The 22,702-nt window shown below is 42.8% G+C and overlaps 1 protein-coding gene across 2 annotated transcripts in view; it reads right to left on the bottom strand.

Moving 5' to 3' along the window:
* RSPO1 (R-spondin 1) overlaps positions 1–22,702 on the bottom strand; it is a 545,108-nt gene that overhangs the window by 148,834 nt on the left and 373,572 nt on the right. For both annotated transcript variants that reach the window (XM_078683781.1, XM_078683783.1), the window contains one exon: positions 19,606–19,970. In XM_078683781.1, coding sequence (XP_078539907.1) covers positions 19,606–19,699 — 94 coding nt within the window. In that variant the 5' untranslated portion in view covers positions 19,700–19,970. The remainder of the gene's footprint in view (positions 1–19,605; positions 19,971–22,702) is intronic.

Below are 22,702 nucleotides of genomic sequence, written 5' to 3'. Positions count from 1 at the left end.
AGAGACCACCCTTCTAGGAGTTACGGAGCATATCCGGAATCTCCTCGATAAAGGTCAGACGGTCGCGCTCGTACTTTTAGATCTGAGCGCGGCCTTTGACACCATATCCCACGAAACCCTCATCAAGGCATTACACAGAAATGGTGTCCGCGGGAAAGCGCTTGCCTGGATCCGATCCTTCTTGGCGGAACGGACCTTCCAAATAGCATCCTCACTGGCCTGTTCCGACACCTTCAAGGCCCCCCATGGCGTGCCTCAGGGATCTATACTGAGTCCCCTGTTTTTTAATCTTTACCTCCGACCCCTAGCTGACTTAGCCGAAAAATTGGGACTCACCCTCATGAACTACGCCGACGATTCCCAAATTATTTTCTCCCTATCTGAACCCTGTCCGACATCCCCTTCTCTCCTCAAATCAGGGCTGCAAAACATCCTTAATTGGATGACAAGTAACCAATTAAAGCTCAACGGAGACAAGACAGAGATTATTCTCTTAGGAAAACGTCAAGATCTTTGGAATCCTTCACACTGGCCAAACCAGATGGGCAACTTTCCTACCCCAGTGACTCAAGTTCGTAATCTAGGAGTCATTTTGGATAGCTCCCTCTCAATGAGCCAACAGGCCAACAAAGTTGTTGGCCTCTGCCTTACCATCATCAAATGGCTGAGGAATATTATTTGGATGCTGCCCCCTTCCACTCAAAAGACAGTAGTCAACGCCCTCATCACATCACGGCTTGACTACGGCAACATTCTGTACCTTGGCTCAAACAAAGTGGTAGTCAGTCGACTACAACTTGTCCAGAACGCTGCAGTTCGACTACTGCACAGAATCCCCAAAAATTCTGGAGTCTCGAGCTACCGTCGCGAACTCCACTGGCTCAGGATTGAAAGCAGAATCCGTTTCAAAGCCCTGAACTACATGTTCAGAATCAAGGCAGGTACTGCTCCCAAATACCTCCTAGCTCTGGCTCACCCCTATACTCCCAGGCGGAATCTTTGCTCGCATTCTGCTGCCAACTTCTGTGTACCAAGATTTAAACTGGCAAAAATGGGAGGCAGATCCTTCGCCCACCTTGGACCATCCCTCTGGAACGCACTCCCTCCCTTCATTCGAAAGGAGGAAAATCATGTCAAGTTCAGAAAGCACGTTAAGACCTGGCTATTCGAACAATAACTTGAATAGCCAGAAATCTCTCTTGACATCCTTATGCTGTGTCTCGGCGCCGGGAAACCCTTTCTGGGTAGCTGTAGCGCCTTACAAATGGAAAAAATAAAATAAATAAATAAATACTGAGTCAACCCATTGTTACTTAAACTTGCTGGAGGCAGCAGCATGTCTTATTGGCTACGTGCCTTTCAAGAGGAAGAAAGCACATTTTTAATAATTGTACTCAGGACTAAACTTTTATCTGTTGTTTTCCAAGATGGTTGCCTCTCCTGTGTTTGCTCTCTGAAGTTTCCAATTCAAGATGGTGTGAGCCTTTTTCCTGTGAGGTCATTTCTGCTTAGAGCATCTATAAGGACGTTTTTGCTCATATATTGTTAAAGTTTATAGGAGGAGGCTTTCTTGTGTACATGAAGTGCACATTGGCAATCTAGGCACAGGGAAGAGTCTCCTTTCTTCTTGGGCAATCAAGAGGGTAAAATCGAAAAGTTCACTGACTGATTGTTACGCCATGGTCAGTGCACGTTATGGATTCCTTTCTAGAATAAGCTCCAGTTCATCTTGAGGATAATGCCTTTTTAAATGACATTACCTTAAGATCTTGTGATATCCCAATAGCCCTTTATGGGTCTGTCTTTTTTTCACGGGATCATGTTAAGAGTATTTTTAGATTCTGTAACAGTGCATCACTCGTGTTCGAGCAAAGGTTGGTTTCTTAATCGATTGCTTTACTGGATCTGCCTTAGCTTGGGCTAATCCTGTATTTACAACTTTGAATTGCTGCTTGTGTAGTTTATATCGTCATACTTTTTTAAAGTAGGGGTGACATAACTTGAGTAATTCTGTGTAGCTTAAACATGTGGAATAACCTAAAAATTCTGCTAGATTATGCAGATTTATGCGAGAAAAACATACATAGCAGCACAAACAGTCTTCTGAGCTCACTAAAGGTCAAGTGGGGGAGGATTTTCCCCCAACGTCCTCCTGGCGATTAGTGTTATTTCACTCAAAGTGCACTCTTGTGTCCAAAATGAATGCAAGTAGGCATTATGCACTAGGAACATAGCGCAGAGGAACAGTTTGCACTCACTAAATGTACTCTCGCTGTAGGATTTTTTCCTGGTAATTAAGCGAGTGGGGTAAATGACATTACTACTGGTAATTCCATGTCAAGTGTAATGCAGAATTACGAAAACTTCTCTAATTACTCCGGTGTAATTGGAATTTCACCCACGCCTACATAGAAACCTTCTTGTTAGTGAAGTCTTCACAGAGTTGTAGAAAATCAGGAGAGAGGAATCCAAGCGAGGAAGTCCCAAGAACAAAGGCAGAATCAGCAAGTACAGGAAGTGAGTAAATAAATGAAGGAACACAGCTTTGTTGCAATCACCCTCCAACCAGACTGAGGCCTACAAAAATAGTACAAGAACAGGAACAATAAATTACAAGAGACAACAAACACCACATGACAAAAGTCATAATGAATTGGGAAAGTCAGGAAGGAACCAAGGGTGGAATAGCCATGATGGGAAAGGAAAAGAAAAGAGAACGCACATTTGAAGTAGACTAGATGCAGACTTGCCTTAAATGGTGGCTGCAATCCCTCAGGATTTGAAGAGAGAAGGAACAGCAGCCAAAAGAGGAAAATAAACAAATATCATAACTCTGGTTCTGATTGAATTGAATTTATTTTGGTGTCATTTTATTTATTAAAATGTACTCTATTTTCCTAAACTGGTGTCAAATTTTTCACGTGTTGTGTTTTCACTTTAGAACTGTTTGCGTGTAGTATAAATAATTTACATATTGCCTCTTAGTTAAGCCAGACTGCTTCTGTGCCAAGCCACTAGAGGGTTAAACGCAGGTTAATTTAGGGACTTTTTGTGGTTCGCCCTCACAAGGATGGCGTTTATTATTTGAGTAGGGCTTCCACCCTTATCAACTGATAATCCAGTTTCTTACAGTCATCATCTGTAGGTGCACAACACTGAAATCTATCTCTTACTAGTTGAGGGCTCTTGAGATAGTCTCAAATGAATAAACTGCTGGAAAGGCATCAAGCAGTGGAAGCAGTGCAATAATCCTTCACTTACCAGCCAAAAGAAAGAGCTATTAGTCTTGGACCATGGATACCCATCTCTCTTTGCCTGATGTGGTAGCCTCCCTCCACCCAATTATCCCCAAAAAGTAGTTTGTCATGAACGTCTGCATCTCAAGAAGGCTGTTTCATAGTGATTTACTTCCTCATACAAATGCAATGACCTCTCATGCATTCCACCATCAACAACTACTCCACGGATTGCTTCTCCTTTTGCAACATGCCTTCAGGAGCATCTCTTGCTCACTACAGTTGTTTTGCTTCTCTACAAAAACAAGCATATATATGACCCTTATGCAGTGAAACCACATCATGTTCCTTTGAAGCAACTCCATTGCCTCATAAGAAAAGAGAGAGCATAATTGACAACCTTATGCCTAGTCCAAAAGTCATTGTATAGCTACATTGTTGTTTGACACTATATCAAGGCGATAATATCAAACTACAAAATTGTTACAGTCACCCACCACTGAATAGTCATGGTAGGTATGTAATTACTGTTCTCATCTCCACATATCCATACTTAGACTTACCATGTAATGTAGTGGTTAGGTCAAAGAAGTGGATGCAATATTTTTGTCATACAATATAAAACATATGTATAATGTTGATATACTGGCCACACACCAATGTAACTAGGCAAAATCTTCCAAATAGACTAACCATTAAGCGCATGTGCTCACCTTATACTTATAGGCCAAACACCCAACAACAACCACAACATATTGGCAGGAGATCTCTTCTAACCCAAGACTCTTCTCTATAAAGCACCCTCCCAGTACACCAAAGACCAGAAGGAGGCCTACTATAATTTCAGAGAAGCCTTAAGCACCATCTCCATTGCTGTTCAATTGCCTTAAAGTTGATACCCTCTTCATTGTGATCACCTACCCCTTGTGCTCAATATCCTTCCTCCCCCTCCTTCCTTTCTGAATAGCCATGCATCTAACACAGCGATTGCCAGATTCCAAACATGTGCAAAACCAAAGGATTTCCAATTATGCTGCACTAAGTAAAAGGTTTTACGGTTTTCTTCATACCAAGGCAGATAGTGCCAGCCTCTGATATGGTCCTACCTGAATGCAATGTGCTCAAGTACACGGACCATCATATCCTTCTCTTTGAAAATTTGCATGTCCCTTCCGCATGCTCAGGCGGCCTTACAGCAGCTTATGGCACTCCTAATTCTACCAATGAATATTTTGCTCAGGCTGATGTTCATGGCAGATGGACACTTACATCTTGTTTCTCTATACTCCAAGACCTAAATACAGAAGAAAATGCTAAGACTGCCATGGGTAATTCTATTTCTCTTAATGCTTGAAGGTCAATTCACAGTCGCTGGGTTCAAAAATATGCACATTTGCATATTTAATTTCCCCTTTCTTGTTCATATTGAAAACAATCCTTTGGAATACGGAGGTATAAGGGGCACTTTCCTTCATTGATGCACCCACTGAACTTATTTATGGGTAATTTGAGAAGTACAGTAAACGTTTGTGAGTACCCACAGAGTTATGAATTTGTGAAGGTTTGCACATTTAAATCCACTGGTAAGTCCACATATCTTTGTACTGGTGTTGATGGGCTCCCATCTAGAAGGCTGCTATCCCTGTCATGTTAGACTGCCGGTGCCGATCTTAAACCAGGTTAAGAAAGTTGCTATCGGGGGAGTGGTCACGTGCCGCGGCAAGATGGGGGCTCCGATCTGAGCTCCGCTCGAAAGCGGAGCTCTTCTGCAGAATGCAGCCTTATTTTTGGACTTTCGCAAAAACATATGCATGAAGCTGACGCCTGGAAGGTCGGAGTGGCATATAGAGCCTTTCTGACAACATTTCCGCTATTTGGCGAGCCAGCGGCAGCAGCAGCGACTTTTCCTCATTCCAACGTGAGCGGCTGCCATTTTGTAGCTGCCGCTCACTTGAGTCTCCTCAGGTAAACCGGCGTTTTTTAATTTTAAACACACGGCAACATGGTTTTCCTTCTCTTCACCAATTTCACTTTTTGAAATGCCTGCTCTAGAATTGTGACTTTGCAAAAGAAATATAAATATAACAATTATCAATATATAGTGCGCTCTATCTCCTCTGACCTTGAGGCCTTTCAGCTCTCCCAGTTGGTCTCCCAGCCTACCCATACGGGGGGGCATATTTTAGATCCCTTCTTCACCAATCTGCCGGAGATTAAAATCATTTCTATCTTACCGGTAGAATGGACAGACCATTTCTTGGTGTCCATTTTTTGTCCTGTCTCAGCCACCCCTTCCATCTCTTCGGCTAGACGGGTACCTAGGAGAGCCTGGAAGAAACTTAGGCTAGAAGACTTTCATCTTCTTCTATTAGAGGAGCCGTTGGGTCCTTTGACGGATGTAGAAAAGGGGTATGACCTCTTTTGTTCCTGGATCACTAGGGCCCTGGACTCTCTGATACCTATTGTATCGACTAAAATCAACTCTAGAGAGTCGAGCCCCTGGTACAATGGCGCCCTTCGTGCCCTGAAGGGAGCCTGCAAACGAGCGGAGAGGGCATGGCGGAAGACCTATGGAGCCGATTTAAAAGCTGAATACGCCAGGTCTGTCAAGCTCTACCATCGGGCTATCTGCCGAGCTCGAGCGGCTTTTTATGCCACAGAATTCCGGAACAGTACCAATCCGTCAAAGGCCATCTTCAAGGCCGTAAAAGATCTTATGGCAAAGCGGACTACCTCTACGACCGTAAGTTCCAATTCCCACTGCGAATCCCTTGCCTCCTATTTCTTGGGGAAAGTCCAAGCTATTTATCGGACCTTCCCGTGTATTGGGGTCGGTCGGGAAAGTTCCAGTGGGACACCGCATCAGACTACTCTGCTTTCCTTTCCCCCTCTTACCTCGGACGGGTTTGACAAACTTGCGTCGCAAGTCAAATCTGGATCTCCATCTGATCCAGTAAGGCCTGCCCTCTTTCGAGACCAGACCTTTATGGGACGCTCAGCTGTGCGTACCCTTGTCAACCTTTCCTTGGAATCGGGAGTAGTTCCAGCTAAATGGAAGCAAGCTGTGGTGTCCCCAATTATCAAAAAGCCCTCCTTGGACCCGTCTAAGCCTGAAAGCTACCGTCCCATCTCGTTGCTACCCTGGCCGGCAAAGATTACAGAGGCCTATGTCAACTTGGCCCTGTCAGAACATCTTGTCCGGTCCAACGCCCTCGATCCCACACAAAATGGCTTCCGTGCTGGGCACAGCATGGAGACCGCGCTACTTGTGATGGTGGAACATCTCTGTGCGAGGTTGGATGCTGGTCAAATGGCGACGCTGATATTGTTAGACCTTAGCGCCGCCTTCGACACGGTATCTCACAGCATCCTCCTGCACCGGCTCGAGGAGATCGGCATTGGTGGCCAGGCGTTGCAATGGTTCCGCTCCTTTCTCGCTGATCGTTCCTTCTGTGTTGCCATCCCTCCCTTCAAGTCCAATTTCCAACCGCTGGCCATGGGGGTTCCGCAGGGGTCCTCGCTGAGTCCCACGTTGTTCAATCTTTACGTGAGACCGCTGGCTGATGTCGCTAGGCAGTGGGGCCTAACTTTGGTCTCATATGCCGACGACACACAGCTGGCGGTTACTCTCAGCGGGGACGCGGAGCATGAGGCCCCTAGGTTTCAGTCTGGACTGAAGGCGGTGGCTAGCTGGCTGACAGGCAACTGTCTCCAGCTAAATGCCACTAAAACAGAGGTGATGGTTGTCGGAAGGGGAGTGGAGCTGTGGGGTGACCAATGGTGGCCTCCAGAGCTGGGACCCACTCCGACCCCGGTGTCGGAGGTGAAAAATCTGGGGGTTTGGCTGGATGCGGGCCTCACCTTTGTAGGGCACACCAAAAAAACAGCTGCCTGTTGCTTCGGTTTGTTACGAGGCTTGAGACCTGTTCTCAAGTTCTTCGATGCCCCGACCAGGCAGCTGGTGATCCAGGCAACTATCATCTCTCGCCTGGATTACGCTAGCTCTCTTCTGGCTGGGGCCAATCAGGCTGAGCTAACTCACCTGCAGCGGGTTCAGAACGCTGCGGCCAGGGCGATTGTTGGTTTGCCCAAATTCTGCTCGGTGGCTATTGTCCTTCGCTCCTTACATTGGCTCCCTGTAAGGAAGCGCATCCTTTTTAAGGTCCTGTGTCTTACCTTTAAGATCTTGAGAGGTATAGGCCCTGAGATTTTGTCTAGTTGTCTCTCTTTTTATGTCCCCACCCGCACCCTCCGTTCCCAGGGCCTGGCCCTCGCTGTAGTCCCCAGATTCAAACTTAGCCGTATGGGGGGTCGTTCTTTTAGTGTAAAAGCTGCATCAGCTTAGAACGCCCTCCCTGATGAAATTCGTCTGCTGGAGGACCTCCTGACCTTTCGGAGGGCTATCAAAACATTCTTGTTTTAGCTGCCTTTTTACATCTTCATTTTCCTGTTGTGTTATGTTCCTCCTTGTCTCTGCGCCAGGACGCTCCTTGGCTGGAGTATCTGTGCGCATAATAAATCAATATAACATAACATAACATAACATAATGCTCTTTACAACATAATGTACCTGATATGTAGAAGTTGCTTTACTCTGTTTTCTTTTTAATTCGACTTTCTCCGGCAACAATACCAGTTTCTGTATTACTTTGTATGGAAATTCTTCATGATGTTGCTGCTTTTTACTCTTCTGAACTTTTGACCTTTTCTTCATGCAAATGATTGTGAATACCTTTTTATACGTGTCACACCTTCCAGCCTCTAAGATACTCAGGCGTATGACCTACTAATGTACGACCACGGTGGTTTTCTTGATCTTTTTTTCAACACATGTTAGAGTGCGGGCAGAGGGTGACATAATGTTTCTCTGATTCATGTCATTTTCTTTCTGGATCCTCACTGATTTGTGATGTGTTCTTACTAAACTTATGGGCAGACTGAAATCTTCCTCTCACCCTTCACGAAATTCCAAGATGGCTAATGAAGCTCCAATCTTCAGGTACTAAGCCTAAGAGAGCTAAAAATGATCCTCCCTCCCCCATCATATCTTCTCAAAACCTTGTTCTTGATATAATTTTGGATGAGGTGATGGGGTTGAAGTCATGTATGTCGACGACTAATGAGAAACTTCAGCAAATAGGAGATAGATGGATTAATATGGAAACTAAGGTATTTGATATGGAGCAATGCTTTAGTGATCTACATGATGTACTAAGATTCCTGTCTTGGAGCAGGAAATTCACCGTCTTTAATTTCACAATGAGGACCTTGAAAATCGTAATAGATGCTATAACCTATGTCTTTATGGATTACCCAAAAATCTTGAAGGACCGGATATGCTTCTTTTCCTAAAGAAATTCCTGTCAGAACTGTTAGACCTTCCGCCAGAACCTTCATTATATATCCAAAGTGCACATTGGCTTGGACGTTTTCAACCAAATGCTTCCAGACATAGAGGAATCATTATTGTTTTTGGAGTTCACTGATCTCATGCGTGTCCTCTCAGCAGCTAAAGCAAAACATCGCCTCATATGGTCTGGACACACCATCTATCTATCACAGGATCTCTCTAATGCTACTAATGTAAGGAGAAAAGAGTTTTTGGCTCTTCGTCCTCAGAAGAGACAATTGAATATTCGTTATGGTATTCTTCATCCTTGCCTGTGTAAAATTACTCACGGGGGTTCCACACATTCTTTTGATGATCCTACTAAGTTGAGTTTTTTTCTCCATAACTGCTCGACGAATTCTGCAACTGGCTCTTCACTTCATCTTTAAGTTTCTTGTATCTTTTCTACATCTTCTTTGTTATGGCTGTTCATAACTTTACTCTTTTTATCTTCCTCTCTGTTGGTTCATCTATCGTCGGTGCTGTTGCACCCCATGTTTCAGTCCTTGTTGTTTCCTCTTAGATCTGGATATCTTTCCTTGATCTATCTTCTTTTTCTTCTACTCTTTCCTCCTCATCCTCTTTTCTATCTTTTTTTATGTTTGCTCCTTTCATTTGGTGACGCATTAATGCTGTTTATTGTTATAGAACGTATTTTTTCTTTTCATCTCATATGTGGTGTTTTTCTCCTTCCAGCTGTTTCCCATAAGTGTATCATCTCCCTACATGTATTACCCCTCCATCCCTCCATTATGTGTAATAATGATCGTGGTCTTGGAAACCATGTCAAAAGACAAAAGGTACTTTCTCATTTATCAAAATTAAATTTTCAGGTTTCTTTTATTCAAGATACACATTGTAATGAAATAGAATCACTTAAGTTATAGCGACAATGGGTGGGTCAAGTTGTGTACTCACCTTCATCTAATAAGAAAGGGGGTGTTGCGATATTGTTTCATAAGTCATTACATGTACAAATTTTATCAACACAAAATGATACTGTTGGACGATAGGTAATGGCTAAGGTTGTTATACAAAATAAAGAGCTAGTTTTATTGAACATTTATGGCCCAGTCAGACCAGATCCAGAATTTTGGAATGGCATTAAGGTTTTACTCTCTTCCATTGATTGTCCGAATATTATAGATGCTGGTGATTTTATTCAATGGACAGATCCTTTCTCTGACAGACAATCTAAGTGTACATTTAATCCAGACAAATCCCACAAAGGTTTTCAATCTGCAATTGCCTCTCTTTCATTATATGATTTTTGGTAGACTTGTAACCCGGATTCCCTTGAATTTACTTTTTTCTCCAATGTTCATCAAACTTGTTCTAGAATCGATTATATTTTGGTTGGTAAATCCCTACTCCCATCTATTCAATCCTCGGAGATTAGATCTATTTTTATTTCTGATCATGCACCTGTCCTTACTGTTTTGAACCTCTTCCTAAGTTCCCCAAAATGTAGCCGTTGGAAGCTTAATAGTTTTTTTATTATCAGATGCCAATTTCATCACTGAAGCCACTGCTTTTATTAATGGATTTTTCACATTTAATAACCACTCATACACCTTTACTTCTAATAATTGGGTTGCCTTTAAGGCCTCTTTTTGTGCCTTTACTATTTCATATGTAGCAAAAAAAAAGAAAATTGCACGAAATAAGTTTACAGCTTTAAGGTCAAATCTGAACTTAACAAACTTGCTACAGTTGAAGCTTGCAATGTCCTTCTTAAAATTAAATTTAAATATCATGGGGGCAAAATAAAGATGGCAAGTTGCTAGCCAATTACTTAAAAATCTAATCGGAGCGCAAAAATATTGGACCCATTTTAAATGAATCCACAAAAAGCCTAGCATCATCAGATGAGGATATTGCAAATATATTTCATGAATACTACCAATCACTTTATTACGATGAGACAAATCCCTCTACTCAAAATTTAAATACCTTCTTTTCAGGCCTTTCCACTCCTCCTCCCTTGCCGGATAAGTTTGACTCATTAGAAAAAGAAGTTACCCTTCAAGAGATAACTGATGCCAATAAATCTTAAATCAAAAGCACCAGCGCCGGGTGGCCTTTCTGTTGAATTTTATTCTACTTTTTCCTCTATCTTTGCCCCCCAACTTCTGACTCTTTTTAATTTATTCATTGTTGAATCTAAAGCCTCTGGTTCCTTTATGGATGTCTTGATCGTTCTCATTCCCAAGCCCGATAAGGATCACTCCCTTTGTAAAAATTATCGCCCCATATAATTAATTAACTATGATTGCAAGATATTGCCTAAAGTTCTTGCTACTCGTCTTGAGACTATTATCCCATTATTGGTTAAAACTGATCAAGCAGGTTTTGTTAAGGGCAGATTGGCTGTGGACAATGCTCGTATGTTTGCCAATGTTATTTCCTTTGGGAAGAAATTTAAATCCCCGCTTGCAGCGTTGTCCTTAGATGCCGAAAAGGCTTTTGATCGAATTAATTGACAATTTATGTTCAAAACACTTCAATGGTTTAGTTTTGGTCCAACTTTCATTTCTTATGTTAAATTATTATATTCTCACCCCGTGCCAGTAAATAATCGTTTCTCAATTCTTTTTACTTTATCTAGGGGTACACGTCAGGGTTTTCCCCTTTCTCCCTTGTTATTTGTGTTATGTCTTGAACCCTTCCTTGAGCCTATTTGTGTTAATACACATATTTCTGGCTTCACACATAATTCCATAGAAACCAAAATGTCAGCATATGCTGACGATATATTAATATATATGTCCAATCCCCACACTTCCCTTTCTCCTATTTTGGATGAGGTTCAGTTATATTCCAGTATTTCTGGATATAAGTTGAACTTTCCAAATTATTGCCTTTGAATTCCATGTGCTATCAATATATGTTTAATGTTACTAATTTTACTTGGTGTCCCACAAAAATTAAATACCTTGGTATTTGGTTTTCGGCTACTTTGCCTACCACAATTAGATACACATTTAATGCACTACTTACCAAAATTCAGTCACTCCTACTTTCCTGGTCCCCTCTTCACTTGTAATGGTGAGGTAGATTAGATGCCATTAAAATAATGATTCTTCCCCATGTCCTCTACACATTATCTATGTTACCTTTTCGAATCCCCTTTTCATACTTTTCACAAATTAATTCCATCTGTATAAAATTTTTATGGAATAAAAATCACCCATGCATTGCTCTTACGAAATTTACACGCCCCAAATTCGAAAGAGGTGTGCGTTTTCCTGAATTTAAAGCCTATCACTCTGCATTTTTCATTGGACAGTTTTTTGCCCTATCCCATGAATTTGCTGACATCCCTATACCCAGATGGATTGTTTTTGAACGCTCCTTATTAAAAGAGTTTTCTTTTCATAATGTAATATACATGTCTAATTGTACTTTTATATCAAATAAATTTGAAAATATTCTGAAAATTTACTATATAATATGCTGATGGTCTAGATCCGTTTCAATGTTTTTTATCCTCTACTATCTGGTATAATAAATATATCATATATAAATGTAAATCGTTCTATTACAAACATTGGAAGGAGAAGGGAATTATTTTTGTCAATCAATTGATTCACCAAAATTCTGTTATTCCCTTCCATGAATTACAATTGCACTATCATTTACCCGACAAATTTCTTCATAAATATATTTTAATTTCAACAGCATTGCAATCCCACTTAGTTTCTCATAATTTCCCTGATGTCTCCCCCTCACTTATTACACCTACACCGCTATATCGTATTTCTCAAGAACACAATCCTAAAGCCGCTCACATTTATAAGTTATTGTTATTGCATGTTACTGAAAGACCTAAATCTCCTACAGAACTAGCTTGGGAAACAGCTTTATCATGCTCACTTCCTGTCACTGTTTGGGATAAATTATGGTCTAAGTTATTCAAAATTTCTGCCGCTGCTTGTGTAACTCAATCTATTTTATTTACAATAGAGCAGTTATTACTCGTGTTTGTATATCCAAGTTTTCCTCTACCTCTTCACCCTTGTGCTGGTCTTGTTCTGAATACACCGGCACTTTAAGACATTAAATTTATGAATTTTCTAATGTGTTGACTTTTTGGCAATCTATTTGGTCTGCATGCATGAAAATCTTTAAATGTGATATTACGTTATCATTGCAAAATCTTTTTCTACGTTCACCTTCACCTGATTTGGATGACTCTACTCCTATTTCCTTATTGTTCGACCTATTTATTGCATTAGCATTCAAAGTTATTTTGTCCTGTTGGAAAGATAATTCCAAATTATCAAAAATGATCTTCATTGAGTTGGTGGAATTTTATTTGTGATGAACACAGAATTGCTAATGTTTCCTCTTCTATTCTCTCTCAGAAAATTAAATCTGATCTTCTCTGCTTACCTTTTACATCTTATCTTCCTTCACATGCACCTGTGTTTTAAAGTACTTTATCTTCTTACCCTCATATTTAATTTTGTATATTTACATCTTCTTCTTATTTGTTAAATGTTAATGTTAATGTTAAAAAGACTTTTAAAGCGCACGAATACCTTACGGTGTGTCTTGGCGCTGAACTATAGTAAGACCTATTGAACGTAAATAAGGGGGAGATTATCATGAAAACAACCAGGTCTTTAGCTTTTTTCTAAAGCAAGGAGAGAATTAGCATCTCTCATGTCAGCGGGGAGAGTATTCCATAGTTTAGCAGTACAGTGAGAGGTGCTGCGACCTCCCCAGCACACAGTTCGAATTCTGGGGATTGACATAAGTTTGGTATTTGTAGACATTAATTGTCTGCCTGGGCGATACCATGAAAAAATTGTTTCAGTGGTACCTGTCCTGTCCCATTCAGAATTTTATAGGCAAGACAGAGTACCTTAAATTTAACACGTTGCACCACAGGCAGCCAATGTAGCTGACGGGTTCCTTCTGTAACAGATTGATGCCTAGGTATATTCAATAGAAGCATTGCCGCAGCATTTTGCACCATCTGCAATTTCCTTAGGTGTTGCTTCTGTAAACCGATGTATAAGCTGTTACAGTAATGAAGTTTGGGCAGCACCAAGGTAGTCACTATTGTTTTCCTAAGATCATCTGGAATGTATGGTAAGACCTTTTTAAGTTTCTTCAGTAAATAGAAAGAGGCTGAGACTGTAGCATTAGTTTGTTGCGCATAGTTAAGTTTTTTATCTATCAGCACTCCAAGGTTTTTGGCCTTTTCTACTGGTTCAGGAGTCTGACCTAATTTAGTTGGCCAGCACAGTCTATCCCAGTTGGGTTGGAGATTACCAAAGATTGTCACTTCAGTTTTATCCGAGTTTAGCTTTAGACAGTGTCTTCCCATCCAAAGACTAATTTCCCTCAAACAGTGCTGAAATTGCAGTGCCGGGGCCTGCATATTTTTATATGCTCCGACGACGATCTGAGTGTCGTCGGCATAGGATGTCAGATTGAAACCGAACTGCTGTATCAATTTCACAACATCAGACACATATGCATTGAACAATAAGGGGCTAAGCGATGAGCCCTGGGGAACCCCACATGGCAGTACTTAAGGAGCAGCGTGATACTGGTCAAGGGCCACAGTCTGTTTCCTATTCATCAGAAAAGATGCTAGTAAAGTAAGAGCCTGGCCCTTGATCCCCATGTCTTCAAGACGCATAAGCAATGTACCATGGTGCACATATCGAAGGCCGCAGATAAATCGAGGAGAATAAGAGCAGCAGCACCACCCTTATCCATTACTGCTCTGACCTCCTCGGTTGCCTTGATAAGGCTGTCTCGGTACTGTACCCTGCACGGAATCCAAATTGGCTGGGATCAAGTAGCTCATTATCCTGCATAAACTGAGTAAGTTGGTTGTGCATTATTTTCTCTACCACTTTGGCAGGAAAAGGAAGCCTGGCAATAGGGCGATAGTTGCTAGTAATGGAGTTGTCCAAATTGGCTTTTTTTAAACAAAGAGAGGATAATTGCATCTTTCCAGATATAGGGAAATGTCCCTGTCAGAAACATTTCATTGAAGATATTGGTCCAAATGCTATGTCCTTGAGAACTGCAGGGGGGCAAGGATCCGAGGGTGATCCAGATTATGGGCCTGATTAGGATTGCGATTTTCCCGCCAGATTAGGATGGCTGGGGGATCGTATTTCAGTCCGCAGCTTTTCCGCCGTGGACGCCTTCTGTCCGCGGCAGAAAAGCTTCAACATGGCTGGCGGTGTCTATCAGACACCGCCAGCCATATTAGGATTCCTGCTGAAAGATGCCTTTACACTGCGGCATTTCCGCCGTGTAAAGGCATACGGATTTGTGTTTGGGGGCCCGTTGCGGGCCCCCAGGGGTGAAGGGGGGGTGGGGGTGCACATGGGGGGTACCTATGGTACCCCCCTGCATTTGCCTGCACAAAGCGGCAGGCACCGCGAGGTGCCTGCCGCTTTGTGCATGCAAATGCACAACATACATTTTTATCATTGCGGCGGGTGCTGCTTCAAGCAGCACCCGCCGCAATGATAACAATACAGGATGTGACTGCCAGGGTGGCGGTCACATCCTAATTAGCACGGAGGGACCGCCGCTGCCCCTGCAGACGGTCCCTCCTTCTCTATGGTGGCGGACGGACTCAGGTCCGTCCGCCATCATAATCAGCCACTTAGTGTCCAGAACATGCTTTTTAACCAGCTCACTAGACACTTCATTTTTATTTCTTTGAGTCTACATAATGGGAGGTTCTTTAGCTACCGTGTTGGGAGTAATGATGAAGATGTTATATATATCATTGACCTTGTTCCTAAAAGCACAGGCAATGTCGTCACATAAAGATTGGCAGCTCACTAATGCTGAGCTATTAGGGAGGGTAGTAAGCTTCTTCACCACCTGAAACAATTGTTTTGCAGAGTTTTTAGATGATTCTATTTGCTCAGTGAAGAAGATCTTTTTCTCTGTATGCAACAACTTTTTATAATTAGCTAAAGCATGTTTATAGCTATTTTTTTCCTCTGCTTCATAGTTTATTCTCCAGCGCCTTTCCAATCTACGACATTTTAGTGTTTCTAGATGCAAAGCTTCCGTAAACCAGGGGGCAGAAGGTTGACTCCGATTCCCCGAGTTTTTACCCTTTGGCACCGTCAGCATAGAGGCATTGTTCAACCTGTCAGAGTAGTCCTCTACTGCTTGATCCACTTGAGTGCTCTTGTTAGGACGTGTCTGATTGAGTTGAAATTCAAGCATTTTAATATCTATCTTATTCCAGACTTTAAAGGGTTTTCCCTGTGCTTTAGTACTAATGACTTCTGGTATGATTTGGGAAGGGTGTTCAAATAAGACCAGGGAGTGGTCAGACCAAGCAGTAGGGAGGGTATTTGTAGCAATCATTCCAGGGACTGATCAAAAAATACCGTCCAGGGTGTGCCCTGCCTGGTGAGTAGGTTTATGTACCAGCTGGGCAAGCCCCAGTGTACCTAACGTTTCCATAAACATAGTGGTTTCCTTATCTGACGTCGACTCAAGATGAAAATTAAAGACCCCCAGGATAGTGAACCTTTTGATGGTAAGATGGGGTTCTAGTAGGGATTCTAGATTAGAAAGGAAATTGGACCTTACCCCTGCGGGGCGGTACACTAAAGTACACCTAAAGGTGTTTTTTGGATTTAGTTCTATTGAGAAATTCAGTCCTTCATAGTGGGGATTGAGCACTGAAGTAAAAGTAGCTCTGAGGTGTTCGCGATAGATAACAGCAAGTTCGTCCCCTCTCTTTAAGGGTCTATCGGATCTGGATGAAACAAACCCACGTGGCACCGCGACCACAAATTCTGGGTCGGAGGATGGATCAGCCCATGTTTCGGTAAGAAATAATATATCCAGATTGTGTTGCATGATGGTATCCGCAATTTCTATTTTATGTTTGGCCAATGACCTCACATTAATTAGACCACAACGACTCTTTCTTTGACTGGGGACCTGAACTACTTTCGTAGTGGGCTGTGTGGTGGCTAACACGCCTAGTTCTGTCAGATGTGAGCCAGGAAGCACATAACCGCAGGCACAAGTAAAACAGGAAGGTCCTGCTTCATTATCCAACCAGTGTCTAGAACAGCCTTGAATTAGATTAGTCATGTTTAGTATGCGCAGCTCCTTGCCAGTATAACACATGACCTCTGGGACAACTTGGCCAGGGGTTGTGACCCTGGGCCCGGTCCAGGCACGGACTGGCGCAGACGGGCTTGACTTTTGCGCGCCTTTGGCGCGCCCGCTACGCGTCCTCTTCATGTGTAATTTATATCCCGTGGTGGCGGAAAGACTAGACCGCTCACCACAGGAAGTCGATAATTCTGGCCGGCAGAGCCGCGAGACTGTTTCCGGATCACCTGCCCTCCGCACAATCAGCACACCTGCGGCGGACCGGGGCGTGATCGGTGCAGGAGTAAGGTAAGGGTGACACAATAAGAGTTTAGAACACCTCCTTAATTTGCAAGACCGCAGTGCAAATGTGTAAGATAGCAGTGCAAATGTAGCAATACAAAAGAAGTATCGGTCACAGTATGAATTTAAAAGAACCCCCCCATACAAACAGTCTATTTATGTAGCAGCAAAGGATAGATAAAAACAACTCTATTAAAAAGATTAAAAACCAGCACCCTCAAGACGTTAGCAGGGCTTACTCAGCTTTCTCTTTTATGTTTACTATCCCTCCCCTTCTTTTACCTTTTATTTATCTCTCCTTTATTGTTTGCTCACCCTACATTTTATATATTGATTGTTCATATATTATTTGTATTATGTGCATTGCTCTGTTAATGTTTTTTTTTCTTTTTCTGTTTCTGTATATCCTTGAAAACTCAATAAAATTCTTTAACAAAAAAAAGAAAGTTGCTATCCATAAAGTGATTTCAAAAAAACATTGTCAACACTGCACATGTAGTCCATAACTCCTGCTTGAAGCCTTCTCATGCATGCACATCGTGAACACTATTATTGTCCAACCCTACATGTCCCTTTCAAACTTGTCATGTAGTAAATTGCAAATGCATTGCTTTCAAACCCTCACCTACATTTCTTGTTGCTCTTGGACACCCAGCCTCCCTACCTTCTCTCGTTTGGCCTGGACTGCATATTACCAACCCATGGAATGATTCATTGCCCATCATACAGCCACATAACATCACCTCAAGCAATCACTGAAGCACTGAACCATACTTCCAAGTGGTATTCTCCCCAAACATCTACTTTCACCATGCGTGCATCGACCCCCTATCTGAGTCCAGGGCTAGTGCTTGACCCAAAACTGGTATACTGAACACAACACATCCTCCTGTTGTTCCTTCGACATGCACTCATTACAACCCCAAACACATAAATGGCACTTAGAATGCATAGCTGGCCCACCTACTCATATACTCCTTCCCTGAATTATTAATATTGCAATTTATACAGCGCACAGCTAACTCCAACTGAAGTGTCCCGGCACTATCAGCGGGTGCAGCAGGTGAGGACTCAAAGACTTGGGGAGCTCTAGGCTAGGCTTTTAAGGCCTTCCTAAACACGGATTCACACTTAGCCTTCCGTATCTGTTCAGGCATGGAATTCCAAAGAGAGGATGTTTTTACAGAGAAAGCTTGACCAAAAATCCTGGCTTTTGCAAAATGATGAATCACAAATAAATCCTGGTGATACGAACTCAGAGCCTTGGTCGGGCGCTATTTCTGGAGTCTCTGCTTCAGATATTGTGGACAATGGTCTCTGGATGCTCTATAAGCAAAGGTCAACGCCTTAAACTCTATCCTTCTCTAGACAGGTAGCCAATGTAGGCTCTGCAGGTGGGGCAGATGTAGTGGTGGAGCGACACATTTCTAATAAGCCTAGCTGCCGCATTTTGAATAATTTGTAGTTTCCTAATCAGATAGTCTGGGAGACCCAAATACAGACTGTTTGCATAGTCAAGATGTGACTAATGCTTGAACCACAGTTTTCCTGCAGTCCGTAGGCAAAACATGCAGGAATCTCCGCAAGGCTTTCAGTTTCCAAAAGCATGATGAGGAAACTTGACAAATCTGGGTCCTTCCTGAAAGGTTAGAATCAAACTTGAACCCCAGGTTCCTAGCTGACACCACTGGAAGAGGGGAAGGATTAAACTCTGCTGGCCACCAGAGTTCAGACTGTGGGGGAGAGGATTGATTACAATATTGTGCAACAAAGGGTGGCCTAGACTGTCCAGAGCCTTCTGGGCATTCAAAATCCAGATATCGCTTATTATTTACAGGCCATACTTGTGGCAAACATGTGCTCTACAAATTGCAATAAAATAACATGACAGTAACATTAGTATGAAATCAATACATTTTTCACAGTATGGCATCAATAAAATTAGAAAGCACAACGCGAAGTCTATTTAAGTGTTCATGTGATTTTTATCAGGGTTGTCATGTTCCAACCTCTGGCTTTCCTTCATTTAAAGCATTGTTTCAGATGTGTTAGTTCATCTGGTTTCGTTGACGTCAACCAGAAATGCACATCCCAGAATGCAACTGGATGTTAAAGAAAAGCGAGTACAAGAAACGTATCCCTGGTTACACCAAGATAACTGGCAAACTTATCTCTCATTACAACTGAGTCCTTTGCCTATAAACATAAAAGAGGTCAGACGTACAGCAGTGATATAACAATGAATTACTGGGTAAATATTAGGTATACAGTGAGGCGCGCAGGAGCAAGTGTACCTTAGAGCCATAGAACTATATATATTTCGGAGGCATTCTGACAGGCATTTGATCTATGTTGACAAATTGTTCATGATGTGTCAAAATGCACATCTAACACTGATGCGTTCCTGTCTTTACTTTCGTTTTTAAATCTGCACATTTGTGCATATCTCTTTATCTGAACAAGGAGGTGCGTGTTGCTAGTCTCGCATTGCTTCGTCAAGATAAGACAAAAAGCAGCGCATGCGTATTGCTCGGTCAAGATAAGAGAAAAGATTTGGCTCATACGTACTTCTTTTTTGCCTCCTCCCCTTCACCAGCTTGCTGCTTCCTGCCACATCCATCAAGCTCAGGAAAACAACCACCACAAGCAGTCCAAACTGCATAGTAACTCCCCAGCGCTGCGGTCTCTGTGGGGCTGGCTGATTGGAAGAGTCCGTTTCACAGGGAGGGTGCCTGCTGACCTGGACTGGTTAGGGAAGCAAGTCCGTACATGTCTGGTGCGGGGTCAGGGACCATTGCGGCATATGGCGACCTAGGTGGCAGACAACATGTCCCATCTGACTTCCCCATAAGGAATGAAGGTGCGTAAAAAGTGGCCCATCAGGGGCAGGATCGGTCACATTGGAGACGAATTACTTTGATCTTTCTTTGGACCTGTGAGGGAAGTGAAACAAAAATGAAAATTAGCAATTCATTCTGTGCGCGAATAGTCGCACCTCAAACAAGTATTGGCAGAACCAATAAGCCTGGCTTGCATTTTGAGGACCAAATAAAACACTGAAAAGCCTGCTTCAGTGAAAAAACTAAACAAAAACAAGTAATTTCTGAGTAGAAAAAAGTCATCCATGAAATAAAGCATTTAATGCGTGATGATTCAGTGTGTTTTTCAATGTAACTGTGCATAGTAATTCAAACCCTGCGAAGGAGGCGGGGTATATACCATACAGCAAAAAAGAAGTAGTGAGAGAAAAAGTCTGTACTGTGAGGAGCAAAAGCACATTTTGTGTATATTTTAAAACATTGATAACACTAGGTCGACAGCAGCCTGTCAAGCCAGACCTGAAAAAGACACCCCGTCAGCAGCTGAATTTCGCTTATTAAAGTGCGTACTGTGAACAGAAATTGATTTTGGCACTTTTATTTTTGTAACACACATCACACGTCACCTGACGCCAATGTACAGTGGATGTGTTATTGTATAATTAGTATAACAGCTGCTGTGTGCCTGTTCTGTTTTCCTAGCCGAGCCTAATGCTGCTCCCAATATCCAGGAATGGGTCAGGGTTGGGCAAACCTGGTGGCGGCGGCAGCTCTTATCTGCGAAGTTGCAATTCCTCTCACTGGCTGTATCTGCCACTTCCCAATACAAAAGTGCACAGTTTTTTGGGTGAGGTATGCGCCAAGTTTATGATGTACCTACGATGTCGTCCATAACAAGCAATAGAAAATCACAGTTCTCCTTTACTAAGTCCAGCATCTCTTTCAATCACCAATAACAGGCATTCCAGAAGATTCCATTCTTTGCTGATGTTTGCTTGATTTATGAGACATAATGTGACGCTGTCCCCTTTAGACTGGTAGTGGAATATAAAATACGTTTTAACGTCACTTATTTAAAGAGAGCTGTTCTTTAGCTATTATTCAGTAGTTCAATTTAGATATTTAATGCTTTGAATACCAAACACTATCCTCAGTAAATGATATGCAATAATATGGCTTCAGTGAATAAAGAATGATGGATGTCTATGGGCATACCCCTGTTCGGCCTCAGGTCCCTGTTTCCCGGTAGCCAAGTGGAAATCCCATTCCTGATAGTCTATGATGGGTAGCAACGCTCTTGAATCCCCTAAACTGCATAGGTAACACTGCCCCCTGCACAGGCAAGCAGTGGCACGGAGAGAAGATGCCACTAGGACAGAGAGGTACTGACTCTGGGACCCACTAACACTAAAGAAAGCTACACCAATATTGGGGCAGTCAGACACTAACATGTCGCTGGGGCATGGAGATGGTGACGGTGGCTTTGGTGGACAACGATACTGTGAGATACATCACTGAGACATAGAGGCACTGACACTGGGACAAGAAGACACCAGCACCAAGAGATACTGACTTTAAGATATGGAAACACTGAGAGGGGATTGGTCAAGGGCACATGGACATTAGGACTGAAAGATATTGACATGGGTTTTGTGGCAAAACGTTGATGCAAGTTCCACTGTACGGACAAACTCGCAATAATCTTACACACAACACAGTAAAATAATTATATGGGTTTAAAGGCAAGGTTGCAAGCTCCCACCGACTTCAGGGCTTTTAAACAGGAACAGGGGTGGGAGCACACTGTTTGACCTCCCAACAAGGTTCGCCCCTGGCATTATGGTAAATGCAGTCTCATGTTGCTTGATTTACCCTGAGTAAATACACAAAGACTGGGCACACAGCAAATGGTTCGTACCTACATGGGTGAAAAGGAAGGTTTCAAGACCTGACCCACAAATGAGGCTCCTTCTGCTCGGAACCCCACAGTCTTCAGACACCACTCTTCAATCCCAACTACTGTTATTTTAGAGTCTATTAAATGGTTCATAACGAGACCATAGTGTCAGGCACTTACTGCAGTATAAAACACTAGCAGTGGACATCACTCTTCTTAGACAGTCAGCTGTGAAAAAACATAGACAACAAGAGTTGACAAAAGCAAAGGTCTCGCTTATGAGAGCTCTTGGCTTAGGTAATGATTTTTAGCCATGTTGTACATCAGCACAGCCAAGGCCGAACTGGCTACTGGGCGTTTTGGTGTGCTGCCAAGCGGGGGGGGGCGATTTCACTGCGGTGGGGGCTGATTTTGTTGATGGGGACCTGTGTGTGCTTCTAAATAAACAAAGCAAAACAAAGGGGTTTGAGCACATGCAGGTCCCCATCAACGAAACCAGCCCCCAGCATGGCAGCACACCAAAACGCCCGGTAGCCAGCCCGGCCCTGAGCACAGCTGCTGTGCACCATGGGCAAAACAACAATTTTAAACAGTGCTATGATGTGGCCAGCGCATATAAAAGAAAAGACAAACGGTAGATTGAGTTGGAATGCTAGGAAGCACAGAGAGAGGACAATAGGACAGAAGGCGGCAGGTGAGGTAGAGGACATGGGAAGGCAAACAGACAACAGAGGTTATGCGGGAGGGACTGGGGTTGCAAATAGACAATGGAGATGGGAAAGGTGGTGCTGGGGCAGCAAGCTGACAATGGATGTTGGGGAAGCATGCAGAGAATGAAAGACAGAAGGGGAAGAAAGCTGAAAATGAGGGGTGGGAGGGAGGGGCTGGGGAAGCAAGCTGCCAATGGCCAGAGGGTGGAGAAACAAGCTGCCAATAGCAGGTGGACAGG

The sequence above is a fragment of the Lissotriton helveticus genome, chromosome 3_1 (assembly GCF_964261635.1).
Source record: "Lissotriton helveticus chromosome 3_1, aLisHel1.1, whole genome shotgun sequence".
Lineage (NCBI taxonomy): Eukaryota > Metazoa > Chordata > Amphibia > Caudata > Salamandridae > Lissotriton > Lissotriton helveticus.
This window is presented reverse-complemented; position numbering and strand designations above follow the sequence as displayed.